Below are 12500 nucleotides of genomic sequence, written 5' to 3'. Positions count from 1 at the left end.
TTCAAGTTCATATCACCAGTCCAGTTGTTTCGTTGAACGTTGAAAATATATTCACTTTGTCAGTCTTCTGTCTTTAAGCTCAGAAATGTCTCAGACAAAAGTAACTTACGCGCTCAAATGATTAAAAATATGTTCGTTGGAAATAAAGAATTGATGATGGAAAATAATTATTGGGGGAAAAACAATTAAAATCATCATTTGGTCGCCTTTAGATATTTGTTGCCATAACAAATTGTCAGAATCTTTCTTTTCTCTCTTGTATCATGATTCTCATTGAATTCATAATGTCGAATGGCACGATGCAGCATAAGTTTCGTGACAGTTTCGACGACACTGTCGTCTGTTAACATTTAGATCTATTTTCTAATGCTCTTGAGGGAAATCTATGATTATCTTTTAAAAGGAGTCTTAGCAAGTTAACCTTATCACAATATCATTCTCACTGGTTGAAATAGCAATAAAAGGGAAAAGCAACTGGCTAGCCTTAGGGCATATATCATTTCAAATTTTGTACTACTCAGAAAGGTACCCTCTCTCTTTCTGTCTCTCTCTCTCTGTCGCATGTGTCCCTCCAATGATTTTATTTCCTCATAACTTTGAAAATAAAGAAAGGATATTTTTTTAATGAAATTTTTCTAGAAATATCTCACAGATTACGATTATATCGGAATTAATGTAAAAAGAAAAGAATAAAAAATGGTGGGCGCTCATAATTTCGAATTTCATTTGCACACCAGAATCCTTTCGGTTTGAACGGCAGTTTTTTAAAATAATTTCCACGTAACTAAACACTTTTAAACTTCGTATACTGGTAGAATGTGTTTATAAAACATCTTTTTTCTTGGCTTTATTGAGAAAATTCTATAGTTAGTAAGATATTTGTTGTTTTTTCTGCAATTTCAACCAATCAATGACGTCTATTGAGGTGAAAACATTCTGTGCCGTATGAATATGCCCCTCGTTTAAGAAACAGATTGGGTTTATTTACATTTCTGAAGAAAAAAAGATACCCTTTCCCCCACCCCTAACCCTAAAACAGATTGAAATGCAATAGATCGATATTAGGGTCATAATTATGGGTGACAATTTCATATGACACCACTAGAAAAAACTGCCGTTCAAGCCAAAATGACCCGCACCCCCACCCCCTTTTTTTTCCACATTAAATTCCGATATAATCGAAGTCTACACTACCTCAGAAGTATTTGTAAAAACTTTCACCAAAAATTCTCATTTTTCTGAAAGTTATGAGGAAACAAAAGTTGGCGGATGCTGGGATGTACGCTTACCGTATGTGTGTATGAATAGCGTTACTCCTAAAATTCTAAGTAATAATAGAATAATCTCAGTACTACAATAAATATTTACTCACTGTTTCTATATAGAATACTTTTCCTCAAACATACAACACACGAACATTAATAAATGTAAGCAGGCGCCTTTGGAATAGTAATGATATTTTACATGATGGCAGCTTCAATTTCCTATATATTGCTCTTCCTACATCTGTTTCAAACACTCGTCATTTTCGAATTGCTTGTGCGTTTTCCATTCATGGAACTCACTTGTTTGAGGAATTCTTTACTGTAAATATAGTTACTTAATAAAACATTATTGTATATAATTTTTTTAAAAAATGTATTATAGAAATAAGTTGATAAAAGGATAATAGTAATGATACAGACATTCATATACAGCTAAGCATTTCCTCCTTGACCCAACAATTGGGGAATCTTATAATGTCTAATTCTACTGAAACAAATAAAAACATTTTGGATTGTAAATAAAAGATTTTATACATTTCTCCATGGGGTAGGTTTTGTTGAAATGCTGAATCATCATCATCGTTTAACGTCTGCTTTCCATGCTAGCATGGGTTGGACGATTTGACCGAGGACTGGCGAACCAGATGGCTGCACCAGGCTCCAATTTGATTTGGCAGAGTTTCTACAGCTGAATGCCCTTCCTAACGCCAACCACTCTGAGAGTGTTTGTCATCATTCCAACCAATTAGCTTATTGTCAGAACACTTTAAATTACCATGATTCTTCATACCAAGAACAGAGCTCAACATTCAATAATCATACATTAGTAAAGACTTCTTAATTTTTTATCTGATGATTGTTATTTTAAAAAGAATGAAAAGATACACTTTTCTAACAAGTAGGAAGTATTTGATGCAAACTGATGTTCAGAAAGAAAGAATTTAAAGTAGAGCATTGAGAAACACGTGTAATATTCTCAGCTAATGTGATATCTGCCTTTAACAGCTAAGTAAACATATAAATATTAGCAAAAAGTTTGGAACTCACATGCAATATATTTGGCTGTTTAGTCTTTTCTTTTTGAGGTTTGTTTTGTTTTTTAATTTTGTGAGAAAATCTTACTTTAGACCACCTCAGGATCACTTGCATTTAGTTTTAGTTATAAAATTACAGTTTTATAATAATAAATTTCTGCTTATATTTTACAGCTTTTGATCCCAGTGTTATGGTTACCAGATCTGGACGCGTTATAACTAAAAGGCAAGGTCATCATTCCAACCAATTAGCTTATTGTCAGAACACTTTAAATTGCCATGATTCTTCATACCAAGAACAGAGCTCAACATCCAACAATCACACACTAGTAAAGACCTCGTTGAGTAATATGTCCTTTGTGACACGTTTTCATATCAATAGCAATGTTCCAGATTTCTATACATCTGCTCTACCTTTGGAAGATGTGATTTGCAAACAAAATTTCAACTATGTTTTAAACAAGAAGATTTCAGCTGCTAATCGAAAATTAAAGTTCCACTGCTCTGAGATCCCATATAAAATAAATAAAAACATCAGTAACCTGACAAACATGTCCAGAACTACGTCCTATCTTGCTGAGTCTTTGCCTATTACAACCCGATATCTAAATAATATACCTCTTGGAGAGAATCCATTCTGTTTAGAAGATAATACTAAGGCTGGAGGTATTAAACCAAGGGAACATTATACATATGAACCTCTCAATATGTTGCTGTGTGACAGATATGTTTCTACCAATCACTCTTTCTTGATTAGCCATTCATCTAAAGGAGGGAAGCAAAATTCTGATTCTGACCAAAAAGTTTCAACAGATTACTCCAGGTTTTCTGTAAATGAATTACTGTACCCCTATAATTCATTTGAGTTGAACACTAATGTCTCCTGTCACAACTGTTTAAAATGCAAACGCTCTTTCAACAACTTTTCAGCCCTTGCTGCTCATGCTCGCTCTCACTCTGATCAGAAAAACAAGTGTGGTATTTGTGGAAAGATTTTTACTCGTTCTTGGCTTCTAAAAGGCCATATGCGTACACATACAGGTGAAAGGCCATTTCAGTGCACACATAATGGATGTAATCGAGCATTTGCAGACAAATCTAATTTACGCTCACATATGTTAATTCACACTGTTAAAAGCAAGAATTTTCTTTGTGAAAAATGTGGTCGAGCTTTTGCTCAGAAGCGTTACTTACATAAACATCGGCTTGAAGTATGTCAAGTGATTTAGAAATATTGAAAAGAAACAGTCTTTTAAATAGAATTTTTACAAAATTTTTTTTTAACTATTCATATCTACAGTTAATGATTTTATTTTGGCAAAAAAGAAAACAATTTACTAACGTAAATTTTTATTTTCTTCTTTGCTCTCAGAGTACTTAAAGTTGATTTTTTTTTTTTCATTTATTTACTTGAAATGTTTTGTTAAATTAAATAATTCTTTCAATATTCTGTTCTTACGTGTTAATGGTACAAAGCTTTTCTTATTTGTAGAAGTTAAAATGATTCACTTTTTAATTTTCATCATAACTGTTTTAAGATTCCAATATTTTAGTATTTGGACATCAAGGCTCTTTTTCAAAACAATAAAATGATGAAATTGGACTATTCCAAACATTATCAGATTGATGCAGACTACCTGTTATTTTCTTTACTCTTTCACTGCATTTCACCTCATCTAAAGAAAACAATGTATGATGGATAAAAATTTAGACATGAAATTTACTTTGAATAATGCAACATTTGCATCTGCTTAACTATTTTGGGTGTAAATTTAAAAATGCTAATGAATTCTCACTGTGGGAAATCTATATATTTAAAACAATCAGTTGAAGAGAGTTCTAGTGCTTTATGTAAAAAAAAAACAAAAGAAAAATGTATTTCATTGCATGATGATTAAAAAATGACTGTTAATATTTATGAAACTAAACACATGGATCCTGCTCTCAATTTTCTATACTTTCTATTATGGCTGAGAATTTCCATAAATAGAAATATTAATGAAGAGAAAAAAAAAACTTCTAAAATTTTCCTTTATTAAATCTGTTTATAAGTTTTATGTTCCTTATTAAAAAGGAAGTGTTGGTAGTGTCAGTTTTCAGCTGATTCCAGTATGAATTTTATTGGCTATTTAATATCTTGATTGTAAGTTGCTTACTTTCTTTTTAATGTACTTTGGATTTGATGTTCATATAAATTCATTGATTTCTCTATATGTAATGCATGAATTGAATAAATATATTGACCTTTATATTCTGTTGAAGTTTCTACAATATTATTCTTTTGAGCATTAAGCCATTTCTCTTGGTGGTTTAGTAAAAAGATAAAAAAGTAGTCAGTCAGGTCTGATCTGCTGGTTTCTGCCTCCTTTCATTATTTTTCTCTGGCACTTGAATGTGAGTAACAAAAGACCATCACTTAAGCTTTCTGCACTGTACCACCTATTTTATTGTTGCTCCTAAGCACTGCCTGGTCAGGTTTGTCAAACAACCGACCCAAACAAAAATTTCATCTAACCCTTCAGCATTTAAACCAGTCACAACTGGCCCAAATATTCTACTTATTTTAAGCTTAAACTGGTCAGATTTAATCTCTCATACCTACTTTACAATATCATTCTAAAAACATACAATCACATCACCAAAATATCAAATCTACAAGTTAATTGCCTGATTAATTTTAAACAATGGGGACAAATAAATATTACATTTGACAGAGTAATCTGAATGCTGAAGGGTTAACATATTGACATCAAGTACAAGAAGAATACACAAATATATAGAATATCATCTTCAGTATTACTGCCCACATTTCAAATTTTGGCAGGAGACCAGTAATTTGAGGGGAGGGGATAAGTCAGTTACATTGACTCCAGTGCTCATTTTATCAACTCTAAAAGGATGAAGGGCAAAATCAGCCTCACTGGAATTTGAACTCAGAATGTAAAGACAGACAAAATGCAGCAAAATATTTTGCCTGATATGCAAATGATTCTGCCAACTCACCACCTTCTCTGTGTCTTATATTAAGGCTTTCTGCCAAGTGCCCCACTAACTTTGCTGCCTAATCATTGGAGAAGGATGAGTATATAATAATCACGTGGCTTTTGTGGGCTCTCTGAGACCGGCGAGCTTGATGCTGTTAATGTTCCAGTTAAACTGTTGTGTGTCAACATCTGTAGGAAAGACAAGAGCAGGGAGAAGATTCCAGAGAGCAGATATGCCAGGGAGAAAGGACTGAGGATAATAGTTAGTGCAGGGATGAGCTGTTTGGTCACACAAAGAGTGACAAGAGATAGAAAGATGAATGGGTTGAGGAGTGTCAGTGTAGTGGAAGTACAAGACTAGCTGGTTCTAAGGACCAGAGGCCATTATAGAAAAGACAAAGGATACAGCATGCTTGCAAACCAAAAACTGGAGTGTATCTGTTAGTGATTGAATACTAATTAGGTGAGTGATTCTTCTCTGGATGTCTATTTACATCACAGCAACACTGTCCTTTATGTGGAATCAGTACTTCATTCTGGGACTTACTTGAGCTTTATAAAGTGTCAGCAGTTGTTGCAGGATGAAATATCTATTGCTCTAAAAAGAAGGGCCAGTCTTTGGGATGTGGTCCTAGCTATATAAAGGCTGTACTTTCACCAGGAAAAACCATCAGTGATAGTGAGGACCAGCATTTAGAGGAACTGAAGGCTCTGGCTGAGTGCTGTTCATACTTGGTGGATGGATGGTGCAGTGGTGTTTTCTTGATTTGAGCAGTGCTTCTGTTATTTTGCTGTTAAAAGTAACAAGGTTGCCATGTCACCACTGAAGGATGCTTTCAAGATCTCTGATTTGGCATGTGGTGTCTAGGCTGCTTGTGGATGATGCATGGTTGGGTAAAGTTAAGGAAGAGTGAAAAGTCATGTTATCTGCCCAACTGAATGCTTTGTTAAAATTGGTGGGAAGTAGGTCATTGATGTATCGAAAAAACGAGTGTGGAACAAAACCAAACCCTGGGAAACACCAGAGTTGATTGGGAGTGGGGCAGAAAGAGCTCCATCAATAATTGTCACAGTGTGATCAGGTAGGAAGCTACTGGTTCAAGTCATGAGAGATGGGTGGAACATGCAAACTGGAAATTTTGGTTGGAGGTTTGCATTCCAGACATGGTTGAAGGCTTTCTTGGTATTTATGAGCAACATTGCCTTCTCTGAACTGCAATGTCAGAGAGCTCTGGTAAGTGACACAAGAGACACTACACTGGTGGTTACTGAGAAGAAAAACAAAAAGTATGTAATAGGCTCTACTATTGCTCAGTCTCAAAAAAATCAAAATGCACATTGGAAAAATAAAAAAAAATTAACAATAAAGCCACAATTTTTAATATTAAATGTTTATGTTAAAATATATTAAATTTTATTATTATTATTATTATTAGTAGTAGTAGTAGTAGTAGTAGTGGTGGTGGTAGTAGTAGTAGTAGTAGCTATAGCTGAGACAACAATTATAGGAGATAGAGAGAAAGGTTACCTCATCTGGGTAGAGGTCAAGATATGAGAGTTTTTATTGCTGGTGTTATTCTTGTACTACTTTTATGGACAAAGCTCCAAAAATATCTTCCAAAGGGGACATGACAAACCAGTATTAACAGAACCAAAACAGTCATTACACACAGCCCGCAAGAAAATAACTTTGGTAAGCAGTTCATAGTGAAAGGGTTCACTGATTTGAAAGAAAAACATTCTTTTAACCCTTTCATTACTGTATTTATTTTGAGATGCTCTGTGTTTCTTTCAATTACTTTAACTATAAAAAAGAATTTAGTAAAATAACTTAGTTACCATTAAGCTAGTGTTAGTAACATAAATTGTAACCAAGGTTTGGTGGAAGATTTTAATTCAAAACTTAAGAAAACAAGACATTTGTGCTACAGAGCCAGAGGTGGTTTTGGCCAGGTTGGTAATGAAAGGGTTAATCAAACTTTTAAAGAAGAGACACTATTGTGTAGTATATGAAAGCAGATCAGGCTCTTCTGAAGTTATATTAATAGTACTGAAATGAAAAGAATGAAGGTGATAAAGTACACTTGTTCTACTTTTATGAACTAATTTCCAAAATCATTCTCCAAAGGAGATATAATAAATTGAGGAAACTGTCTGACAACACTGCAACCTTCCTGCTCATCACATACAGCTAAATCTTATATAGTATCTCCACTAAAATTAGGTCTCTTGTGTCCTATTTCAAGATGACTACAAATTTGTGATAACCAAATATAAACTTTCTCTTCAAGACTGAAAAATAGCAAATGTTTGAACAGTTGTTGAACATTTACAAAGCAACAACAGCATTCCCACATTGCAGTATTGCTCACATATCTAGGACAGTACTGCTGCATGTACACAAATAGTCGTGGACTGGCTCAGGTTGTCAGCCTGCCCAATGGCAAGTGGGTCCTTTAAGGCATTAGAGCCCATATACAGTGGGGTGGGTGGGGGAATGTGAGTATGTAAGGGGCCCTTGAAAAAACTTTACTTTCAAAGGAATTATCTGAAGTCTTAGAGAAAGAATAATAAAAAAAAAAACAATTGAGTAACGCAGTTGGTCAAAGAATTCCCTAGGGAATTGATAGAAATCAAAATGTATGATACAGTAGTTAGCTAGTCAGTGATGATAAATTTATATACATATTAATACATATATACACATGCGTATATATATATATATATATAGTGTAAGTATCAGAGGGATAATTAAATCCAAAGGCGCTCCTGGTGATTACCTGAGTAGGTACAGACCTTTGTAAAGTTGTACGGTAGCAGGTAATGTGTTGGGTAAACCTGAATAAATGGAAATCCGAAGGAGCAATATCTGGTGAATATGGAGGGTGGGGTAACACATCTCAGCCAAGCTGCAGCAATTTTTGTCTGGTTCCCAAAGCATCAAGTGCCGAAAATGAACTTTCTTATCTTCCATTTTAAAGGGTTACAGAATTAACACAGGTTATAGGAACATAAATCTTCCACAAAAAGATAGCTTAAACTGTGCTCTAAATGGAGGTGTAGTCAAATCCTATTTTATGGACTCAACCATGTTCTAAAATAAGTCGAAAGGTAAGCTACTATAAATCGGCACAAACTTACCAGACAACCCAATAATAAGATTATAATTTTGTAGATTATTCACCTCATCTTCAGATGTAAAGAGTTTTCAATACTGATTCTTACACTGTTACATTTGGTTTCAATTCCAATTGTTAGCAAGTATCTTATTGCAGGATGTGTATCAGACCAGGCTGAAACTGAGAGCCTTTATTTTTAAACTAAGACTAATAGCATCCTTATAGCTTACATATGGCAGCAGTATAATAAATAAGAATGTTACTACTCTTAGTTTGTATCATGATTTACTTAGAATATTCCTTTTTGTTGTAAGAGGTGACTAAAATAAAATACTGTCTCAAATAGTACCATCTAAACCATGCCAGCATAGAAAAGTGGCCCAAAATGATGATGATGATGATGATGATGTTGGTGTTGTGATAGCAATGGTAATGACCATAATGATGATGATCTGAATCTTGGAATAAGAAACATAATGAAGATTGGAGAGCAGTGAACTGTCTGTTCTAATTATGTAGATTTATGAAGAAAGGTATGCCATCCAGGGTCATCTCAATGTCATTATAGATTAGCATTTGACCCCTAGACCCATAGACCCATAGACCTCCTGGACAACTGCCTAGAGTGACTATACCTTAAGATAGTACTCGTTTCAGTTACAATTAACCCCCAGATAAAATGCATCTAGAACCACACCACCATCTAATACACCTCTTTTTTCTTGTTGGAGGAAGGCATGGAGACAATTTTGTTTCTATTTCCAACAGGTCAATTGACCATGTAAAGGTTTTCATTTTGGCTCACCTCAAAGATTACAGTTTTCATCATTTTCTAACAGAAATAGTAAGCTGTTCCCTTGCATACAAATTTAATTAGACTTCCATGCATACCGTGCTTATTTTATATGGGTAAACAGTTCATTGGAAGCAAAAAATAGACATAAAATGTCTTTCAGGTAGCATAAAACCTTCAGAACAAGAAAGAAAATGGGTTGCACAGCTGACTAAGATTATTCACTTTTGGTGCAAATGAACATTCTTCATTTTCCTTTATATATTGTAGGCACAGGCGTGGATGTGTAGTAAGAAGTTTACTTCCTACCCACATGGTTCTAGGTTCAGTCCCATTGTGTGACACTTTGGGCAAGTGTCTTCTACTACGACCTCTGGCCAACCGAAGCCTTCTGAGTGGATTTGGTTGAGAGAAACCGAAAGAAGCTTGATGTGTGTGTGTGTGTGTGTGTCATTATCATCATCATCATTTAATATCTGTTTTCCAGACTGGCATGGGTTGGACAGTTTGACAGGAGCTGACCAGCTGAAGGACTATTCAACCTCCATGTCTGTTTTGGCATGGTTTCTACAGCTGGATGCCGTTCCTAATGCCAGCCACTTTACAGAATGCAATGGGTGGTTTTACACAACACCGGCATGGGTGCTTTTGCCATGGCACCAGCACTTATGAACCTGCAAGATTAAGGATGCTCAGCTGGAGAGGGTTGCAGCAGACAAGACCGTATACAAGGACACGCATGTTTTTACCTAGCTTGACTTAAATAAAGTATATATATATATATATATATATATATATATATATATATCTACTCTAAGTTGTCAGTATTTTGTATATTTGATAGAGACCTCAGTTGACCTAACTCTTTGTATACACATAAATTTGAATGATATATCTAATAATCTTGATCAAATTCTGAAAATTAAATCGAAAGTGACAATAGCTTTATGATTTGCTGAGAATATTCATTGATATTATGATTAGAGGAATAGAAATTATTGTTTTTACAATACTGGTTTCAAATTTTGGCACAAGGTCAGCAAGATCAGGTGGGTAAGTCGATTGCGTCAACCTCAGTTCTCAACTGGTACAAATTTTATCGACCCCGAAAGGATGAAAGTAAAGTTGACCTCAGCAAAATTTGAATTCAAAATATAAGGACAGATGAAAAGCCACTAAGCATTTTACCCAGGGTGCTAATAATTCTACCAGCTCACTGCATTACATTGTTCCTACTATATTAAAGCTTATAATTAATAACACCTCTTTATACTTGTTGAATGAGGCAAAAAAAAAGGGTTATGATGAAACTTGATTGGAAAGGTGATATGTGAGTGTGAGGCTGGTACCTGTTTGTCTATAAGGTAAGTCAAACCTGTATGACTCCATAATTTGAATGGTGGTGATGATCTCAAAATGGACATAAGATCAGATACCAGTCAGTTAATCTAGTTAGTGAGGACCTTATATCAACGAGGAGGCACTAGTGTACTGTAAGTCTGTTGAGAGGAAGACCCCCAAAATGGTGTGCATTCTCTCCTGATAACCTCACCTGAATCATACTGATGTCCAGTATGTGGAGTTTTCAATTGAGCACATTTGCACAAACACGTTGTTTCCAAATCTCTTTTCCACCTTTGCTGCATTATATTTAACCCTTTCTCTCCAATCCTGCTCTCACCTTATAAATTTACAGGCTTTTCTTTTCACCACAGTATATCCTCTAACACTTTATTTTTAATGTATACCTCCTATTTAGTTATTCAAAACACCTGACTATTATACCCAGTTTTGTTTTTTATTCACATTAACTTTCCCCATTACTCAGTTCCATCCATTTGAACTTAAACACAATTACAACCCTAAATCGCAATTGCTTATATAATTCACAGTATACATTTATATCTACATTATCTTTATTACACCTATTAAAATACATCCTTGCAGCCACATCATGGAATACTCATTTATCTAAAGCCCTCCCCACTAAATATTCACTCATACATGGAGAACATAGATATATCCATTATAGCAGCTACTATGTTTATACAGATCCCTAACCTATCAAAAATAAACAACTCATAACAATATCCATAAAATTAGAATCTGCCTCCCAAAACCCTGATACACATATTTCCAATTTAGAGTGAATCAATTTTTCATAAGACATCTTGATTATACAATCTGAACAAACTGCTACTAACAACATTCCTTAAGTAAATATTTTCCATAACACCAACCCTATCCAACAACATATAATTTTTCTGAATTCCCTTATATAATTCCCATATATACATATCTTAACTATACACACACATTCATATTATCATATTACATACCCTGACTGTTATGTCATATTTTCATTATACTGAATTCCCTACATCTTAAACTCATATTATATAATTAACTATTTATTCCTGTCTAAATATTCTATATCGTATTTCTTCTGTATCCATATAAAGCATGATTTGCATGCAAGTCCAATTAATTTTCATGTGCAAGGGAACTACACCATATCTATGCCAGCTTATGGATTCCCCTCCCTGTTTTTGCGCTAAAATCTATGAATCATTTTTTTGGTCTATCATTGCACTTAATAGACCCAGGCAATTATATAAATATATTTATGATTTACGATATTCATAGATTAAATAATCAATAATGTTGTTTCTATAAAATATGCTGTTTTACAACATGACAACTTCCAGCAAATAAAAGGGAGAAGAGAAGCAGACGTTCTTATTGGGGGACAGTCAACTCACCAGGCAGTTACATAATTAAGGCAACAGCACTGGAAATGTTATTCTGACCTAATTTCTTTCTGAGATCTTGATAAAAATAGACCATCATTAGAAAATGACAAACATATTGATTTTTATCACCATTTAAAACTATATTATTGTTTTATTTGGATTTTTTGCAGTAAATAAAACAATAGATTTTTATATATTTTCTATATATCTTCCTACACTTAAATTTAATCTTTAACCCTCATACTCAGTGGTCACAGATGGGCACCATTTTTGGTAAGCTATATTCTTCAAACAATTGAAGAATACATACACACACACATATACATATATACATGTGTACACACACACACACACACACATATATACATACATATATACATATATGTGTGTATGTATAGTGCAATTGTATATATGCATGTGTATGTGTGTGTATATATATATATATATATATTCACACATATATATATATATGTATACATATTATATAGCTTGGCCACTGTCAGATGACTGAAACAAGCAAAAGAATACATACATACATATATATACTCTATA

At 34.0% G+C, this 12500-nt stretch overlaps 1 protein-coding gene across 6 annotated transcripts in view; it reads left to right on the top strand.

Annotated features, from left to right (window-relative positions):
- The window catches only part of LOC115210216 (zinc finger protein 83-like), a 29224-nt gene extending 25626 nt beyond the window's left edge, over nucleotides 1–3598 (top strand). For 5 of the 6 annotated variants that reach the window (XM_036501730.1, XM_036501728.1, XM_036501729.1 and 2 more), the window contains exon 2: nucleotides 2474–3598. In XM_036501730.1, coding sequence (XP_036357623.1) covers nucleotides 2474–3528 — 1055 coding nt within the window. In that variant the 3' untranslated portion in view covers nucleotides 3529–3598. Of the gene's footprint in view, nucleotides 1–2070; nucleotides 2092–2473 lie in introns of those variants that run through there. The other variant, XM_036501732.1, reaches the window with a different exon arrangement.
- Nucleotides 3599–12500: the final 8902 nt, after the last annotated feature.

Source organism: Octopus sinensis, linkage group LG4 (genome assembly GCF_006345805.1).
Source record: "Octopus sinensis linkage group LG4, ASM634580v1, whole genome shotgun sequence".
NCBI classification, from domain to species: Eukaryota; Metazoa; Mollusca; class Cephalopoda; order Octopoda; family Octopodidae; genus Octopus; species Octopus sinensis.
Note: the sequence above shows the minus strand (reverse complement) of the source record. Positions and strands in the feature narration are given on the sequence as shown.